Below are 20,147 nucleotides of genomic sequence, written 5' to 3' on the forward strand. Positions count from 1 at the left end.
TATCTGATAAGGCATTTTCTGTCCATTTTCATTTTGTGAACGACCTCTTTTTCACTTAACACCAGTGTTCAAATATAGTTTGGAGGGTTTTGGAATGTTTGCGGGAATGAGTTTCTGTTTCAGTGTGTACATTTGAGTATATACGTTGTCCCCATTTGATGTACAAACAGAGTGTGCATGCAAGGCAGGCACTCACCTATCTCCTTTGGAGCGCCGTTTCTGGACGCTCTTGCCTTTGGGTCTCCTCTCACTGCCCACACAATGTGTGCCCTCTGGCCCAGTGACTCTCTGGGACTCCAGGCCTTTGGCTGACTTCTTGAACGTGAACTCGACCGCCTCGCCCTCCTTCAGGCTGCGGAAGCCCTCCATGTGCAGCTTACTCTGGATGGTAGAGAAAGACGGGAGGAACAAATATTAGAATACTGTTAGCAGTTTGACCTTCATTCCTGTGCCCCTCTCCAAATTCATCTCAGAGTAGGAGTGCTGATCTAGTATCAGATCCCCCTATCCATATAATCCTTTATTAGCACTCCTACTTTGAGACTCTTGTGAATACGGCCCTGTAACATTTTAAAGGTCATATCAAATATCACATTTTGAACGTAGAGAGGGACTTTCCAAGGGGCTTGGAGGATTGTTCAGTCGTTACACATCCTTACGAACACATCTTAAGAACTCAAGTCTTGCTGCATGATATGCTCCAAATCAATGATGACGCAATCACAAAAACCTTACAACATCAGCTAACAAATCAACTAATAATCAGCCAAGGGAGACGCTGAGCAGTGACCCCTGTGAACACCATGCTATCTTCAAACTTTTCTGACAGAGATAGGAGCTATCTGGCATTTGTCCTAAGTCTCCTGACTGTTGATCATTCTGTCTCACCTCATAAATAAACAACTACAAAGCCTCTTGTTGTCAGACTGACTATTTGTCCTCCCTCCCTAGTCTGCATTGGTCTGTTGCCCAACACTGGCCACAGTGGCCTGTGAGTCTCTTGTGTTTGAGTGGTAAACCTGATGTGATAACCTTTACCCATCCCCCTCTGCCAAAGGACCGGCATTCCGCACTACTACGTCCCCTGCCCCCAACCTCTCTTCCCAACCACATCACAAAGAACCACTAACACACTGACCACCACTGCAGGATTCTTGCTGGGAGGGATAGCGTTGGGGGTGGGGTAGGGTGGGGGTGGGGGGTCAGGGAGACATTTCTTGGATGATTATTTGGCAGAGAGACACGCAGATAAGTTGAGAATGAACACATTCTCACTCCAAATGATAGGTACATGCTTTGATTTAATAATTGATTGATTGTTTTACTAAAATGTGATACATTTTGTATGGAATCAGTATAAACTCAAAGCCTGAAAGCATTCAACAGCTCAAGAGGCGATGTGTATTGATAGCATTGGTAGGGACACAATCAATACCATGGTCATAAGATTAACACTAAAGGCTATGCTAACATCAAACCAGGTTCGTGAAAACAGAAAACAAAAATGAGCGTTTCTTATTGGACAAATCTACATAGTCCCATTCTGTTTCATTGGTGCCAAATTATTACGACCCAGTACTTTAGCTATCCTACAGACCCTTTTTCAGATCCCATTCTGCTGCCTTCACCTCAGTTGACCCAGGCAGCGCTGTTCAGCAGAGAGAAGTTCAGCCATGAGATAAAACAGCCTTGGAGAAGGGGAAAAGGAGGGAGGAAGGGATGAAGAAATGGAGGGAGTAAAACAGCCTGGGTAAAACAAGAACCCTCCAAAAGAGCTTTGGATTGGTGGTATGGTATATCTGCAAACAGGCAGCAGATATCGTTGATTTTGATATGATTAGCAATGAAACCTGATGTTTCCTATCAGAAGTTTCAACTAACCTTTGAGAATTTCACAATTAGAGGGTGATCAATATTGTGCTGTAAACAGAATTCCACAATTCTTTCTCTCATGCTCAGGTCAGTGTCAGGACAAGACTGGTGGCTATGCCACCTCATTGAGGTGTTTCCTAGGCACCAAGTGCCATTTGTCTATGTTCCTGGACCCAATTTAGGAGCGGAAAGACATCAGCCATGCTCACCACAAAGGATTTCCTCTCCAGAACTGTCAATGGCTGCCATTGTCAGGCTGGGACGAACTTATATTATTTGAGTCAATCTTAAGGATATATTTAAAAGACTAGGGGTGTGGATTCCCAGACCCAGATTAAGCCTAGTCCTGGACTAAAAGCTCAATGGAGAAATTGAAAATGCTTTTTAGTCTAGGACTAGGCTTAATCTGTGAATGGGAAACTGCCACTAGCTGATTTATCCTTATTTGACAGCCTTCTCTGCATTTTGCTTCAAGTATCAACAACAGCTTGTGTGTAACTGTGCAGTTGCTTCGAGGGGAAGGTTTATACAGTTACAATTAGGCTAGCTTGAAAATAAAAGCATAAAAAATGATGTGCCATAGATTGTATTTTAACCAGGACACTAATTCAGATACAAGCTACAAAGAACTGCATCTATTGTGTAATGAAAACTAGCAATGCAATAGCATCTGTAGGAGGAAAATTACAGTAAAGTGAACCGTCCCTTAATACTCTAATGGTCACTGATGAGCATCTGCTGTGAAGTTACAAGCAGATCTGGGACACACGATAGGTCATCCATAACTCCATTTAGGTGACAGAAGTGGCCCCTTGAAAAGCTGCTCCATTGTGCGTTAGCCCCAGTGACCATTAACCCACTTCTCACACGTGTGACCTCCCCCGCTGCACAGAAGTGGGTAGGTCCATCCATACCCACCCCCAACACAGAGAACATACCATGTGGAAAGAGAAAGGATACTCCTAGTATGGCCTTAAACCCTACCAACCTGGTGAAGTGCATTGGAGGGCGATATGAAGCTCTCCTTCAGCTTGAAGAAAACAGAGTGGGGTAGATGAATGAAGACATACGAGGAGAGAGAGAAAGAGGACAATGGGAGAGGCTTGCTGCTAGGACAAAGAGGGGCTGAGGGGCTCGGTCATGGGCAAGAGGAGTGTGCTTCATTGGGATGCGTGGCCCTATTGTTCACCAGCAGGCCCCGGGAGTTCATGTTCTCTCCCTGACATGCGGCGACTCATTTCGGGGCCAAAGCCCCATTGCCATAATGCACCGTAGTCATAACGCCCATCTGTCCATCATGGATGAATATTGGACACACATGATCTCGTCTTCCTAACAACGGCTAGCAGGGTTGGGGTCACTTCCATTTCGAATTCTTCAAGCATTGAGGAAAATTGGAATTCCAGTTTGCTTCCTGAATTGAAATTAAATGTAATTGACCCGAATCCTGATGGCTAGGGAAGGAAATCAGTGGAGAAGTCACTATTTAAGATGTCAAAGGAGAGGGACAGGGTTCGGGGAATAAGGAGGACATTGTCCCAGTTACATTGTTAACAGATATTGTTCACTTATTCAAACATATGCTTTATAAGGCTTGGAATCTATAGTGGTGGCACTAGAAGAGGGATGTCTACATTCTGGGAAGAATAAAATAAGTATTTAGTCATACAGATTACTTATTGAGAAATAGATTGATATTAAAGAAAGGTTTTCAGGAAGAAATCATTAATTTGGGGCGTAATTGTAGTCCTGGCCATTTCAACAGATCAAAAGTTCAAATAGCTCAAATAAATGGTCTAAAAAGCAGCGGTTCTGGAAAGGAGGAAAGAGTTATAATGAAATGTAATGGCTCAGATACACCGATAGCGTTTGCTGGCCGAGAGTACGTGCACTGATTTTACATGTAGAATCGGGTGGAAAATGTTGTCAGTCAGAGGTCTACAGCTGGTTGTTCCTAAAACACTGCGTGCTAAACGATCGGCAGACAAAAGCTAGATTCACATTCGGTGCAATGTGTGCGAGCCTTAAGGGCTCTACACAGTCTAAACAAACAGAACTGACGGAGAAGCGTTTGCGTCGCGTTCCAAAAATGTGGCTGCACAAATGTACATAGAACTACAGTATGTAGAGAGCCACGCAAACAGACCTAAGTCGGCTACGTTTGGATAGACTGTGTAGACCCCTTTAAGGAGCATTTCATCCTGGCTATCTTAACACATCAAATTAGTTTAGTTTAAAAAGCGTATTTCTCTCACATCCCTGTTAGTGAGCATTTCTCCTTTCGCCAAGATAATCCATCCACCTGACAGGTGTGGCGTATCAAGAAGCAGATTAAACAGCATGATCATTACACAGGTGTACCTTGTGCTGGGGAAAATAAAAGGTCACTCTAAAAGGTGCAGTTTTGTCACACAACACAATGCCACAGATGTCTCAAGTTTTGAGGGAGCGTGCAATTGGCATGCTGACTGCAGGAATGTCCACCAGAGCTGTTGCTAGAGAATTGAATGTTAATTTCTCTACCATAAGCCGCCTCCAATGTCGATTTAGAGAATCTGGCAGTACGTTCAACCCGCCTTCACGTGTAACCACGCCAGCCCAGGACCTCCACATCCGGCTTCTTCACCTGCGGGATTGTCTGAGACCAGCCACCCGGACAGCTGATGAAACTGTGGGATTGCACAACTGAAGAATGTCTGCAGAAACTGTCAGAAATTGTCTCAGGGAAGCTCATCTGCGTGCTCGTCGTCCTCACCAGGGTCTTGACCTAACTGCAGTTCGGCGTCATAACTAACTTCAGTGGGCAAATGCTCACCTTCCATGGCCACTGGTACACTGGAGAAGTATGCTCTTCACTGATGAATCCCAGGTTCAACAGCACCGGGCAGATAGCGTGTATGGCGTCATGTGGGCAAGCGGTTTGCGTTGTGAACAGAGTGCCCCATGAAGGCGGTGGGGTTATGGTAAACCTCAAATCGCTCTCCCTCCTTCACCATTAACATAGACTTGGCAGAGAGAAGACAGGAGCATGGAGGCTTTAATCACTTTATTACAGGAACCTGAAGTGAATGAGCAGCTAAAGTGGACTTCTCTCAATGAGATGCTAAGCCTTTATCTTCTCAGCCAGTAGTGGAAGGATCTCACTCACGTGGAAGCTAGGAGGGAAAAGGATGCTCCCCCTTCACTATTGGCAAGGATGGGTTAACTTGGGTAGTTTCCCAATTCACTCTTGGGCCCTGGACACCATGAGGATGAAAAGACACTGGTCGTGTTCGAGAGCTTCAAATTTGTGATGCATAGTGGGTAAATTGCGTCTCACTGATCTACAAATAATAATGAGTAGTTATTTATGATGCAAAGTGATTTGTTGATTAGTCAGTCAGCAGTTGCCTGCAATGTCGAACAAGCCCATTGCCTCATAGGTAGGCCTGTGGTCTTCACTTGGAATGAATTACCATGCGATTACATTTCAAGTGTCAAGACAAAAATGCTGTTAAAAGGGAAGTTCAGTATTTTAGATGGCTCCTCACCTTCAAAGTAGCATATGGGCCAAGATAAACTGTAATCTATGGTACGGTTTTCTTTAAAAAACCACAACAAACTTCAGATAACTTCAGCCATCGCTAGCAAAACTTCAATGTAAGGGAATGAGGCAGGCATTACCTGTGTACAAAAGTGGCTAAGTCACCTTTAAAGCTGCACTATGCAGAAATTGCTCTGCCAATTCCTGGTTACTAAAATTCTAATAGTTTGCCTAATTTCAGTTTATGTGACAAAACAAACACGTACAGTGCATTCGGAAAGTATTCAGACCCCTTGACTTTTTCCACATTTTATTATGTTACAGCCTAATTCTAAAATTGATTAAAATGTTTTTTCCCCTCATCAATCTACACACAATACCCCATAATGACAAAGTAAAAACAGGTTTTTATAAATTTTTGCAAATTTATATATAAAAAAATATATATATATCACATTTACATAAGTATTCAGACCCTTTACTCAGTACTTTATTGAAGCACCTTTGGAAGCGATTACAGCCTTGAGTCTTCTTGGGTATGACGCTACAAGCTTGGCACACCTGTATTTGGGGAGTTTCTCCCATTCTTCTCTGCAGATCCTCTCAAGCGCTGTCAGGTTGGAGGGGGAACGTCGCTGTAAAGCTATTTTCAGGTCTCTCCAGAGATGTTCGATCGGGTTCAAGTCCGGGCTCTGGCTGGGCCACTCAAGGACATTCAGAGACTTGTCCCGAAGCCACTCATGCATTGTGTTGGCTGTGTGCTTAGGGTCGTTGTCCTGATGGAAGGTGAACCTTCGCCCCAATCTGAGGTCCTGAGCGATTTGGAGCAGGTTTTCATCAAGGATCTCACTGTACTTTGCTCCGTTCATCTTTCCCTCGATCCTGACTAGTCTCCCAGCCCCTGCCACTGAAAAACATCCCCACAGCATGATGCTGCCACCACCATGCTTCACCGTAGGGATGGTACCAGGTTTCCTCTAGATGTGACACTTGAGATTCAGGCCAAAGAGTTCAATCTTGGTTTCATCAGACCAGAAAATCTTGTTTCTCATGATCTGAGTCATTTAAGTGCCTTTTGGCAAACTCCAAGCGGGCTGTCATGTGCCTTTTACTGAGGAGTGGCTTCCGTCTGGTCACTCTACCATAAAGACCTGATTGGTGGAGTGCTGCAGAGATGGTTGTCCTTCTGGACGGTTCTCCCATCTCCACAAAGGAACTCTGGAGCTCTGTCAGAGTGACCATAGGGTTCTTGGTCACCTCCCTGACCAAGACCCTTCTCCCCCGATTGCTCAGTTTGGCTGGGCGGCCAGCTCTAGGAAGAGTCTTGGTGGTTCCAAACTTCTTCCATTTAAGAATGATGGATAATGGAGGCCACTGTGTTATTGGGGACCTTCACTGCTGCATAAATGTTTTGGTACCCTTCCCCAGATCTGTGCCTCAACACAATCCTGTCTCTGAGCTCTACGGACAATTCCTTCGACCTCATGGCTTGGTTTTTGCTCAGACATGCACGGTCAACTGTGGGACCTTATATAGACAGTTGTGTGTCTTTCCAAATCATGTCCAATCAATTGAATTTACTACAGGTGGACTCCAATCAAGTTGTAGAAACATCTCAAGGATGATCAATGGAAACAGGATGCACCTGAGCTCAATTTCGAGTCTCATAGCAAAGGGTCTGAATATTTATAATAAGGTATTTCTGTTTTGCAAACATTTCTAAAACCTGTTTTTTGCTTTGTCATTATGGGGTATTGTGTGTAGATTGATGAGGAAAAATATTAGCCATTTTAGAATAAAGCTGTAATGTAACAAAATGTGGAAAAGGTAAAGGGGTCTGAATACTTTCCGAATGAACTGTAGAGTGTAGAGAATCATTGTACCATCTAAACCGCTGTGAAATATATTTTCCATAACCAAAAATATTGTATTTTCAGCTGTTCGAAGCTAGTGTACAAAACTGAAAGCAAACGCAAAAACAAAACTTAAGAACGGGAAGGACAGAAATAGCGCACATAGAACAGATCTACTGCTTCTTAGACTTGCTTTCAATGAGAATGACAGATCTTGAACTCACATTTCTATGTGAATTTGGTCAGGTCGCCCAAAAAGTGACATATTGCAACGTTAAGTAACGTTAACCCAGCCGTGTAAGGCACCCACTGGGGAGCCAAGCACACCCAATCAGATTGACCAAATATCTCTACTTGGCAGTGTTCCAAACAGGACATTATTTGTATTTTTACCTAAACATGCAAACACCATCAGATTTAGTTCATAGTAAGCAGTGCAGTAGAATGACATTCAGATGAACTGGAATGACATTCACTCTCATGGGTTGGGTGACCAAAAATATGTAACTGAAAGCCACACACCCAATAAGCCACAAATATGAATGAATTGAGGCATATGTCACTGTGCTTCTATGGCTATATGCACTATGCCACTGCCTACTGCATTTGTTCATTTAGCAAACAAGACAGCTCATAATACAGTGCCATTATATTATTTTCATACTAATACAATTGCTCAGAGAAAGAGTTATATTTTTCTCTCTCAAAAAGGTAGAGGTCAGAATTACCCCTGAATGAATCGTGAATAATGATGAGTGAGAAAGTTACAGAGGGTCAAAGATCATAACCCCAAGACATGCTAACCTCTCACCATTACCAATAACAGGGGAGGTTAGCATGTCTTGGGGGTATGATCTTTGACCCTCAGTAACTTTCACGATTCATTCAGGATTATCCATAAACATTGTAGCATCCACATTAATGTATAAGTGTTTACAAACGTATTATATTCTTGTTTTCAATTTACAATGTAAATGACACAATACATTATTTACCATTTATTTCTATTGGGCACAAAATAATCTGAAACACAACCAAAACGAACTGCAAATGCATCCAACAAGTTTGTAGAGTCACACGCTTGATGTAGTCATTGAGTGCTAGGGATATGGGACCAAATATTAATATTTTGACTACTTTATTTATGAAAATCTTTAGGGGTGTCAAACCCAAAATGTGTTTACTTGTTAAACAAAATATATTTCTCTGAGCAATTGTATTAGTATAAAATAATATAATTTCCCTTATTTTTTTGCCTACAATATAGCTCAGTATTTGAATGATATATTTTATAGAGTCATTATTGCTCATCTTTATCAAGGGTGTCCAGGCTCTGTCGCAGCCGGCCGCGACCGGGAGACTCATGGGCGGCGCACAATTGGCCCAGCGTCGTCCAGGGTAGGGGAGGGAATGGCTGGCAGGGATGTAGCTCAGTTGATAGAACATGGCGTTTGCAACGCCAGGGTTGTGGGTTCGATTCCCACGGGGGGCCAGTATAAAAAAAATATGTATTCACTAACTGTAAGTCGCTCTGGATAAGAGCGTCTGCTAAATGACGTAAATGTAAATGTGTCCATGATTTTGGATCCCACTGTACATGACCACGAGGTCACATGGAAAGCCAGCAACACGTGTTCATTTGAGAAGGAAAACTGCCTGAAGATGTTATTCTGTGTCAAGTTGTAGTGGGCCACCATTCACCACATATTTGGTGTGAGAAGTAGACGGTAAGTCAGTTCAATTTAAAACTAAGGCGCCCCTCTTACCTGATGGACGAACACATCGACCGGAGCCTCGAGCGGGACCCCGTCTCGGTTGGTCATGGACAAGAACCCAAAGCCCATGCGCACGTTGAACCATTTACATACGCCGACACCGTGGAAAGATTCAGAGTCCTCCTCGGTACTCAGTATTTCATCCTTTTCGGTCTTGCAGACTCCTGTAATTTCGAACAATATGTTAAACAATGTTCGTTTTACTATTTACCAGAACGCGAAGAAAGGAGTGTGCGCGTAAAATTGCCATTCAGCTTCGTTCTTTCCTTGTTTTCCCTCACGCATTCATAACCCTTAGGTAGAAAACGCGGGGAAATCGTTGCAAAACCGATCGATATGTTACCCAAACCAATTTGATCAATAACCAATAATATCCATAGCCCTAAATATAGACCTATCTACAAATCATTTAAATACATAAACAACAATTTTGTATGGGTCCATAATGACAATTATCTATAGTTCTAACTATGGCTAGAATTATTTGTTATTCTTATATTTCAATCTATCACATCTAGGACCTATATATTTCACACTCATAGAGAGTATATATTAAATGTACTAGTACGTGAAGAAACAACACAGGCCTACACGAAACGAATTACGAAACCTAGTATTTCACTAAATTGTTGGCCCGTGTTGAACTGAGTTATATGGGCCCTTTGTTAGCTGCGTTTGTGCGACAGAAAAAAGTTATGTTGTGAAAATAAAACCATTAATTTGCATTTACAAGACTACATAAGAAAATTCGTATACAAAAAGAAAAATATACATTTACATTTATCAAGTGGTTAGCCTATTGCGAACAAAATAAAGCATGTTTTGGTATTGACTAGGCTTTTTAAAAAGGTAAATTGTCCATACTGTACCCAATTGTAAATTCGTAGGCTGATATTAATTCTGTATCTCTTTAGAGAGAGCGAGAGCCTACACTAAACACAATATATCGTCAGATTTTTACTCAACCTGGGAATTCCTGGTTAGAAACAGAACCCATCTTGCCAATTCACGCCTTGACTAAAAAGAAGCACCCAAGTTAATGTAGTCTATCGTTTTCCCCTTTCGAGCAGCGAAATGCTCACGGTTTCCCACTTTCATGCCAAATGCGCTGAAAAGCAAAAGCTCAACTTCGGGGGAAAGTGGGAGGGCGAAATAAACAAAAGGGTCTGGCAACTTATTGCCCCAAACAATGAGGGGTGGGGGTCACAGGGAAGAATTTGTATAATAATTACCCAAGATCTAAAAGACAATGCAAGGAAACCTAGCCCCCTAAACCTCTTCATCTATGGCCATCAGAGAGGCTCCTTGGCTTTAAAACATCAAACCAAATAACCAATCAAAGTGTTTTAGTCCAAATTATTGGCCTACCTTCTGCCATGTTCGGTCCCGCTTGTCTTTAGCCTATATCAGTCCCTTTTCCCCCAGTGTTTTGGCCTGGACGTCTCGGGCCCCGCTCCGCGTTGAATCACGTCTTTATTCCTCCCCTGGTCAGTTTTAACTCTTGGTCAATATAGAAATGACCAGCGAGCATCTTCTTCCTACCACCAACCAACCCCCCACCCTCTCGGCCATGTCCACGTGATTCCCAATTAGCCTACATGATTAATTGCACGTTCCTGATGGTGGAGGGCCCCAAATATGTCGAGTGACCAATCACAATTCAGAGAGACCACCGCACAGTTGCTTATTCAGAGAGACCACCGCACCACTGCTTATCACCACGCTGGCCCGAGCCCCCACCATCTCTATCGCTCTCTGTATTTAGTGGCCATCGACCACACACAGCCTAATAAAATACAACGCAAATGGTAAGAGGCAACTGCAAACCCATCAGACAACATTCCATTCGAACATGGCCCATATATGGGAGATGTTGAATTACAAATGTATAAATCAAATGTGCGCGTAATTTATGTTGAATAAATATCCCGTAAATAATAGAGCATATAATAGGCTATTCTAAACAACTCCATGTTTTAAGTAGGCCTATTTCTCTTTCGAAATTGGGTGACGAAATTAGGTGTAAAGTGATTGGGTTAATATTGATTACTCACTTTGCTGCTGTCGCAATGTTGCTGACGGATGGAAAAAGTTGGTTTGGTGAGGTAAGTAAACCAGTTGTGGTTCGTTTGAGGTGAAGCATGGAAGGGGGAAGGGACTGGATGGCCAATTTGGCCAGGAAGAGGTTTAGCTCGGTCATCATCAAATCACTGCATTTTTATGTAGTCAGTGGGTTTTGACTCAATTAATAGCCAAATCTTCAGCAGGAAATTCGAAGAGTAGCCTGAAGAAATAAAACGGCAACGACGCAAACGAAACTATTGTCTTTAGTATACAGCTCTTCTGGAATTGTTGCATGAAAAGACAGGCCTATCTGGTCAAACGAATTCCCAGATCGATGATGATTGATCACATAATGTTAAGTTGTTGTTGACTGTTGTCCTTGTAGAATGATTAATGAAGAAAAAATAAACCAAATAATATCCCTTATTTAACGCTCTCATAGACCTTGCTCTGAGGTGGTATAGGCCTAGCAGTTATATAATAATATAGTAAAAATGCAATAATACAATAATAATTATTTGTATTACTATTATATATCTGCCCATGATTTAATTCATATACCAATGATATTAACGGAAATGACATAATACTTTACTAAAATGATTAACTTATGCCGTTAAGATAGCTAACTTTTTTTGCAATCGTGTTAAAATTCTACTGCCAAAGTTCCCTATGGAGATTGCATGGCTGTGTTCTCCATTTTATTCACCTGTCATAATCGGGTGTGGCTGAAATAGCCGAATCCACTAATTTGAAGGGGTGTCCACATACAGTGTATCTATAAATAGGACACTGTATGGCATTACATCTACATCAAGAGTATGAAAACATAGTTGAATTATTGTGTATTTTATATATCAACTGAAGTTGAAAAGGTAGTATGCCGATTTGATTCTCAACCATGCACTTCCCACCAAATAAACATATGCAAGTTTTTAGCACATGGACAAAGATTGATGAGCAAATCTTAACAAATAGGCTACAACGATTTTGCAGAACCATCAGGCATTTACAAATTTAGTTTGGATTAAATGGGAAAGATTGGTTATTAGAGATGAGTAGGCTACTTTCAGAACCATGGACAGCAGCGTTATTGGGCTAAAGGTAGCCCATAAGCTTTACGGATAAAATATGGTATGGATTCAAATTCGGATTGAATATAGCAAAGATGCATTTCAGCACCACAGACAGCGGTGTTCTTGGGCTCAAGGTATAGGCCAGGGTTTCCCAAACTCGGTCCTGGGGCCTCCCCTGAGTGCACGTTTTGTTTTTTGCCGTAGCACTACACATCTGATTCAAATAATCCAGTCTTGATGATGAGTTGGTTATTTGAATCACCTGTGTACTGCTAGGGCAAAAAACAAAACGGGGAACATTTACATATTTACATTTTAGTCATTTAGCAGACGCTCTTATCCAGAGCGACTTACAGGAGCAATTAGGGCTAAGTGCCTTGCTCAAGGGCACATTTACGTCATTTAGCAGACGCTCTTATCCAGAGCGACTCACCAATTGGTGCGTTCACCCTATAGCCAGTGGGATAATCACTTTACAAATTTTTTTTTGGGGGGGGGTAGAAGGATTACTTTATCCTATCCCAGGTATTCCTTAAAGAGGTGGGGTTTCAAATGTCTCCGGAAGGTGGTGAGTGACTCCGCTGTCCTGGCGTCGTGAGGGAGCTTGTTCCACCATTGGGGTGCCAGAGCAGCGAACAGTTTTGACTGGGCTGAGCGGGAACTATGCTTCTGCAGAGGAAGGGGAGCCAGCAGGCCAGAGGTGGATGAACGCAATGCCCTCGTTTGGGTGTAGGGACTGATCAGAGCCCGAAGGTACAGAGGTGCCGTTCCCCTCACTGCTCCATAGGCAAGCACCATGGTCTTGTAGCGGATGCGAGCTTCAACTGGAAGCCAGTGGAGTGTGCGGAGGAGGGGGGTGACGTGAGAGAACTTGGGAAGGTTGAACACCAGACGGGCTGCGGCATTCTGGATGAGTTGTAGGGGGTTTAATGGCACAGGCAGGGAGGCCAGCCAACAGCGAGTTGCAGTAGTCCAGACGGGAGATGACAAGTGCCTGGATTAGGACCTGTGCCGCTTCCTGTGTAAGGCAGGGTCGTACTCTCCGAATGTTGTAGAGCATGAACCTGCAGGAGCGGGTCACCGCCTTGATGTTGGCGGAGAACGACAGGGTGTTGTCCAGGGTCACGCCTAGGCTCTTCGCACTCTGGGAGGAGGACACAGCGGAGTTGTCAACCGTGATGGCGAGATCATGGAACGGGCAGTCCTTCCCCGGGAGGAAGAGCAGCTCCGTCTTGCCAGGGTTCAGCTTGAGGTGGTGATCCGTCATCCATACTGATATGTCTGCCAGACATGCAGAGATGCGATTCGCCACCTGGTTATCAGAAGGGGGAAAGGAGAAGATTAGTTGTGTATCGTCAGCGTAGCAATGATAGGAGAGGCCATGTGAGGATATGACAGAGCCAAGTGACTTGGTGTATAGGGAGAAAAGGAGAGGGCCTAGAACTGAGCCCTGGGGGACACCAGTGGTGAGAGCACGTGGTGCGGAGACAGCTTCTCGCCACGCCACTTGGTAGGGAGCGACCGGTCAGGTAGGACGCAATCCAGGAGTGAGCCGCGCCGGAGATGCCCAGCTCGGAGAGGGTGGAGAGGAGGATCTGATGGTTCACAGTATCAAAGGCAGCAGACAGGTCTAGAAGGACAAGAGCAGAGGAGAGAGAGTTAGCTTTAGCAGTGCGGAGAGCCTCCGTGACACAGAGAAGAGCAGTCTCAGTTGAATGACCAGTCCTGAAACCTGACTGGTTTGGATCAAGAAGGTAATTCTGAGAGAGATAGCAAGAGAGTTGGCTAAAGACGGCACGCTCAATAGTTTTGGAAAGAAAAGAAAGAAGGGATACTGGTCTGTAGTTGTTGACATCAGTGGGATCGAGTGTTGGTTTTTTGAGAAGGGGAGCAACTCTCGCTCTCTTGAAGACGGAGGGGACATGGCCAGCGGTCAAGGATGAGTTGATCAGCGAGGTGAGGTAGGGGAGAAGGTCACCGGAGATGGTCTGGAGAAGAGAGGAGGGGATGGGGTCAAGCGGGCAGGTTGTTGGGCGGCCTGCAGTCACAAGTCGCAGGATTTTATCTGGAGAGAGAGGGGAGAAAGAAGTCAAAGCATAGGGTAGGGCAGTGTGAGTAGGACCAGCAGTGTCATTAGACTTAACAAACGAGGATCGAATGTCGTCAACCTTCTTTTCAAAGTGGTTGACGAAGTCATCCACAGAGAGAGGAGGGGGGTGGGGGGGGAGGATTCAGGAGGGAGGAAAATGTGGCAAAGAGCTTCCTAGGGTTAGAGGCAGATGCTTGGAATTTAGAGTGGTAGAAAGTGGCCTTAGCAGCAGAAACAGATGAAGAAAATGTAGAGAGGAGGGAGTGAAAAGATGCCAGGTCGGCAGGGAGTTTAGTTTTCTTCCATTTCCGCTCCGCTGCCCGGAGCTCTGTTCTGTGAGCTCGCAATGAGTCATCAAGCCACGGAGCTGGAGGGGAGGACCGAGCCGGCCGGGAGGATAGGGACACAGAGAGTCAAAGGATGCAGAAAGGGAGGAGAGGAGGGTTGAGGAGGCAGAATCAGGAGATTGGAGGGAGAAGGATTGAGCAGAGGGAAGAGATGATAGGATGGAAGAGGAGAGAGTAGTGGGAGAGAGAGAGCGAAGGTTGCGGCGGCGCATTACCATCTGTGTAGGGGCAGAGTGAGTAGTGTGGGAGGAGAGCGAGAGAGAAAAGGAAACAAAGTAGTGGTCGGAGACATGGAGGGGAGTTGCAGTGAGATTAGTAGAAGAGCAGCATCTAGTAAAGATGAGGTCAAGCGTATTGCCTGCCTTGTGAGTAGGGGGGGACGGTGAGAGGGTGAGGTCAAAAGAGGAGAGAAGTGGAAAGAAGGAGGCAGAGAGAAATGAGTCAAATGTGGACAGGGAGGTTGAAATCCCCCAAAACTGTGAGGGGTGAGCCATCCTCAGGAAAGGAACTTATCAAGGCGTCAAGCTCATTGATGAACTCTCCAAGGGAACCTGGAGGGCGATAGATGACAAGGATATTAAGCTTAAATGGGCTAGTGACTGTGACAGCATGGAATTCAAATGAGGAGATAGACAGATGGGTTAGGGGAAAAATTGAGAATGTCCACTTGGGAGAGATGAGGATTCCTGTGCCACCACCCCTCTGACCAGATGCTCTCGGGGTATGCGAGAACACATGGTCAGACGAGGAGAGAGCAGTAGGAGTAGCAGTGTTTTCAGTGGTAATCCATGTTTCCGTCAGCACCAGGAAGTCGAGGGACTGGAGATTAGCATAGGCTGGGATGAAGTCAGCTTTGTTGGCAGCAGAACGGCAGTTCCAGAGGCTGCCTGAGACCTGGAACTCCAGGTGTGGGGTGCGTGCAGGGACCACCAGGTTAGAGAGGCAGCAGCCACGCGGTGTGGGGCGTTTGTGTAGCCTGTGCAGAGAGGAGAGAACAGGGATAGGCAGAGGCATAGTTGACAGGCTGTAGCAAATGGCTACAATAATGCAGAGGAGATCGGAATGAAATGAACTAAACATCACATCTGGGAGAGTAGAGAGCAGGGCCTCCCTCACCAAAAACTTCTACTTCTAACAACTATAATTGTTTCACTGAACCACCCGAACAAAAACTCTACCAACTTCCACCTTTAGAAATCAGAATTGTTGTGAACCACAGCGGTTCAGTGTTTAAAGGAATAGACTCAACCCACTTTATTCAGCTAGCTAACTATGACACCATAGGGAACAGGACGGGTTTGGGTAACCCTGGTGTAGGCTACTGACAAAGCCAAATGTACACATATACAGGCCTACCAAGGCATAGTTAAAAAAGAGGAAAAGATCCATTCACATTTCTCCTATTGAAATGCCCCGGTATAAAGGAGGGTGAAGATTTCGTCCTTGAGTTGGTTGAGATTTTCTAGAGTTCAGCATTCTATGCTGGATGTTCATGCTAATGACGCACAGAGTGAGACAAATATAATCTACCACTAGAGGCCAGTATAGTTCTTCCACAATACAGATAAGGTTTTCCATCTGGAATTGTTGAAATAATATGGTAATTGCACACAATACACTTTGGTTATACACAAGGCCGCCGCCCACCATTAAAACGAAAACAGTGTGTAGGTTGACTTTCCAAAATGATCAGATGCACTGGGAGGGAATACCCTACCATGATGCTTGATGAGATTAAGTCTGGGATGATCAAAACCTGAAGACTGAAATAATGCTATGCAGTTGGTATTACACTCAGTAATCTCAAAACCAAATCAAATCAAATTGTATTGGTCGCATACACATATTTAGCAGATGTTATTGCGGGTGTAGCGAAATGCTTATGTTCTAATCTCGGTTACCCAGAAGTAAAATGCTCCCACGAGAGATTACACTCTTAGGTGCTATCTAAAACATAAAAGGGTTATTCGGCTGTCCCCATAGGACAACCCTTTGAATAACCTTTTTTGGTTTCAGGTAGAACCCCTTTGGGTTCTATGTAAAAAAAAATTTACACAGAGGGTTCTACATGGAACCCAAAAGTGTTATACATGGAACCGTAGCTTACTTAATAAACAGTCTTGTAAAACTGTTCTACAGTCGGCTTTATGCAATAGGATACAGTAGTCCTAAATCTGCTTTTTACAATATCAATACACAAATAGTTCAGGAAAGTCAAGTTGTGATGATGCGTTTGAAGTTTTGCAAAACAACGAACAAAAGCAAACAAACAAGCATCAGTCCCTATGAGTTATGCACAGCTCTTGTTTCCTATGCCTACTCTTATGTGCCCTTATTTGACACCTGACGTACTGACGCTGACCGCTGCGCTTCGGTTCACCCTTTGTAGGTAGACTTACGGCCGCTGATGAGGATGTTGAAACGATGTGACAGACACCCTCGAGCTTTTTCCCTTTCACGAAGGTTAGAAATATGCCAATGAACTAATGAGTTCATACTGTGTGTGTGTGAGTGAGATCTTATTAAAACCCTAGAGTCGGTGTCTGCGCCCCTGCGGAAATCTAATTAGCATAATACAAAAAGAGCGTTGTTTGACAGACCATGAGACATCCCGAAAAATTGGTCCTCTCACAAAATCGTCTGTAGCTTCAGAACGGTTTGGTTTACAAACTATGCCCACAGGCCTCACAAGACTGATCTGAAGGTCCCCCCTACCAGTTGAAAAAAATGAATGGAAGTATATATGGAGACTGTTTAGTGCCAAAAAATAAAGGGTTAAATACATGTAAAGAAAAATTTTTTTTTTCCTGATCTTTCAGATATAGGACAGACACTTCAGAACAAACTTCCTTTAGATTTTTTGGGGGGATTATCTGTCGTTTCATGTAGTGCATATGTTATTCAATGCTTTTGTATGGGCTAATAGCAGTAAGGCCAAAAACCTAATTTTGTATAAAATAATGTTTTGAATGTATTTTTTTTCATACTTCAAGGGGTCTTAAAATTCAAAATCAAATAGCTCATTAGCTTAGTAGACCTGCAACTTTGCAACCCTGGTTGTATGTAACTTACAGTCTATTGTCATCATCAATAAGGCTCCAATATCCTACTTTGTATAGGTACATGCATAGCCTATAGTTGCCATCCATCAGTCCCCTTGCACCAAACATAATGGAAAATAAATCTCGGTATAATACCCTGACTGCAAAAGCTCCGCCTCCATGTAGCAAAACATTGACGGTAAAAAGCAGCCATCGCTGATTGCGAATTGTTACCATGGACAGCGACCACGGAGCGTGCACGTCCAGGATCGTGTTGCATTGAATTTAGAACGTTTTCGTTGGTGTTACTAGGTGGGTTTACTTGCGAGCCTAATGTAAAGCATTGGGTAGGAGATACATCGAGCCAGCAGCGAAAAGCGAAATAGCGTAGCAGCGAAAAGCTAAATAGTGTAACAGGGTGGCGACAATTCAGCCATCAGGAGCCGACATCTGACCGTAACCTATAAACGATAGAAAGATATCGGAGAGATTTGATCGCTTGACATGGAGGCTATTCTTAACTCGAAATGTGGATATTTTCTCCAAGAGCTCATATAATCAGATGGTGGTATAGCCTTCATCATTGCAATTGGGGAACACTAATCAAAATGTGCCATGCATTCTTATTTCACATTCTCCACTACAACAAGGTAAAGTGCGCTCTTTAAGACAATGATATTCTGTAAACTGATTTAATTGAGCAAGTTAACACTGCATGAGAACCTGACAAAGGAAAACATTATTTCACATCACTGAGATCTAAATGCAATGCCAGATTCCACTGCGTCATGAAACGCGACCATTAGGCTTCATCCGCAATCATGTAGGCTAATAGTTAGGCTATTAATCATAAAGTTATAAATGTTCTGCGTTCCGACAGCGACTGCATTTATGAATAGTCTATATGAATGCCTGCATTGTAGACTTTTCTAGGGTGAAGTAGGTGAACTTGTAAGATAGGCTAACTGTTACAGTATACTGCCTATAGGCTCAACGACTTTTGGAAAAAGTCTTATGCACACCGCCGGCTCCGTGACTTTAGCCGACCACCCACCCCCGTTCACTCCAGCAGGAATCGCCTCTGCGAGACAATCGTTCCGCAATGGCCAGGCTGCGGAAGAAAGCGTGCATAGCTCTGTTCTTATTTACACTCTTCGTTTTCGGAACCATGATGGGTTTGAGAACTCTGAAGCCCAGCGATGGGTTCTCGGACCTGGCCCCAGGGTTGGGCCTCCTGCCGATGATTGGAGGAAGGATGGACCGGCGCTCGGTGTCCCAAGACGCCGTCTCCTCCCCGGGGCAGGTGCGCGCCAAAGTAGTTTTATCAAACTCTGGACCTGAAGGAATCATATTTTACGACGTCCACATATTTTACAGCGTGTGGTACGGGAACCCGTTGATGGATGGGAAATACATGCACTGGGACCATGTCCTCGTGCCACATTGGGACCCCAAAATCGCCGCCAGTTACCCGAAAGGGAGGCATATGCCGCCGGAGGACATCGGCTCCAGTTTCTATCCTGAGCTCGGTCCGTACAGCTCGAGAGATCCGGATGTATTGGAGTCACACATGGAGCAGATTGGAGCCGCTGCAGCAGGTAGAGTGCAAAGGTGCAGTGGTTATTCTATACTGAAACATACAAACAAGTTTTAACATTCGTATTAGTTTTGCTTCTGCAGTACCTGTCAAGTTAACTTTAAAGTTTTAACATTTTGTTCTACTTTGAGCACAGCTGCTTCTATTGCACTTTGCCGGTTTATTTCAGCACCAATGCAGTGGACAGCTCCGCACGCTCACCTAAGCCCACCAGCAGCCTTTTAGAACGGTGTTTGTCTTGACATCCACTTCCAAGCAATCTTGAACGTTAACAATTGAACACTTGAATAATATGTATTTACTGCTTATCTGTATTTCACTTATATCGAACATACAAAGTTGATAGTCAGAAGTAGGCCTAGCGGGCGAATAGCAAGTCCCCTTTTTACTCTGAAAAGCTATTGAAAATCCTTGGTCAGTAGGAGTCCTTAAGTCTTATCAGTAAAGGTCAGCGCTGAAATAAGTAGCCTATGTTTTAAACGAAAAAAGTAAGCTACTTTTATTGACCAAAATGGGAGTGATGATGCCTTAGAGTTGGGTGTGAAAACAAGTGTTGAAAAATTATTGATGAGACAGCCAATCGAGCCATGCTAATATGATCGTCCCTTCCCCTATCTTTCGCCTCCCTTCCACCTAAACCGAACGCTGTGACAGATGGAACAAGGAAAGGCCAACTGAATGTGCTTAGTTAAAAAGAGTCCATCTAATTAAAGCCACTGGCACAAAGACCCACCAAAAATTCCAAATAGCATCCTGCTCGCAGTGGTGACTGATACCACTCCGCGAGGAGCCCATTAATAAAATGAATAGTGCGGCCATAACTTTTTAATACACGCGGCCATGGCTTTTTAGAAATTGTAATCAAATATTCCACACAGCTTGTGACCAAAGTGGATGTGACTTGATCAAT

The 20,147-nt window shown here is 44.0% G+C and overlaps 1 protein-coding gene and 1 pseudogene across 2 annotated transcripts; one reads left to right on the forward strand and one right to left on the reverse strand.

Annotated features, from left to right (window-relative positions):
• Positions 1-82: 82 nt before the first annotated feature.
• Positions 83-10,641, reverse strand: LOC121585984 (protein lin-28 homolog A-like). Of its 2 annotated transcripts, none has more exons than XM_045218826.1 (3): positions 10,392-10,641; positions 9,015-9,187; positions 83-381 (listed from the first exon to the last, which is right to left on the reverse strand). In XM_045218826.1, exons 1-3 carry the CDS (start codon positions 10,399-10,401, stop codon positions 193-195), a joined length of 372 nt encoding a protein of 123 aa, XP_045074761.1. In that variant the 5' UTR covers positions 10,402-10,641; the 3' UTR covers positions 83-192. The 2 variants fall into 2 exon arrangements, with proteins under 2 accessions (XP_045074761.1, XP_045074760.1); XM_045218825.1 differs by lacking the exon at positions 10,392-10,641 and adding an exon at positions 9,990-10,150.
• Positions 10,642-17,846: 7,205 nt separating this feature from the next.
• The window catches only part of LOC121561842, a 28,307-nt pseudogene continuing 26,006 nt past the window's right edge, over positions 17,847-20,147 (forward strand).

This window comes from Coregonus clupeaformis, unplaced genomic scaffold (assembly GCF_020615455.1).
Source record: "Coregonus clupeaformis isolate EN_2021a unplaced genomic scaffold, ASM2061545v1 scaf1830, whole genome shotgun sequence".
Classification (NCBI taxonomy): domain Eukaryota; kingdom Metazoa; phylum Chordata; class Actinopteri; order Salmoniformes; family Salmonidae; genus Coregonus; species Coregonus clupeaformis.

Excerpts from the sequence above, each read along its gene's own strand:
- LOC121585984 (XM_045218825.1), bottom strand. The coding sequence starts at position 10,020 with ATGGGTTCTGTTTCTAACCAGGAATTCCCAG. Across the intron at positions 9,188-9,989 it reads TTCTAACCAGGAATTCCCAG|GAGTCTGCAAGACCGAAAAG; the intron begins GTTGAGTAAAAA and ends TCGAAATTACAG. Across the intron at positions 382-9,014 it reads TCGATGTGTTCGTCCATCAG|AGTAAGCTGCACATGGAGGG; the intron begins GTAAGAGGGGCG and ends TCTACCATCCAG.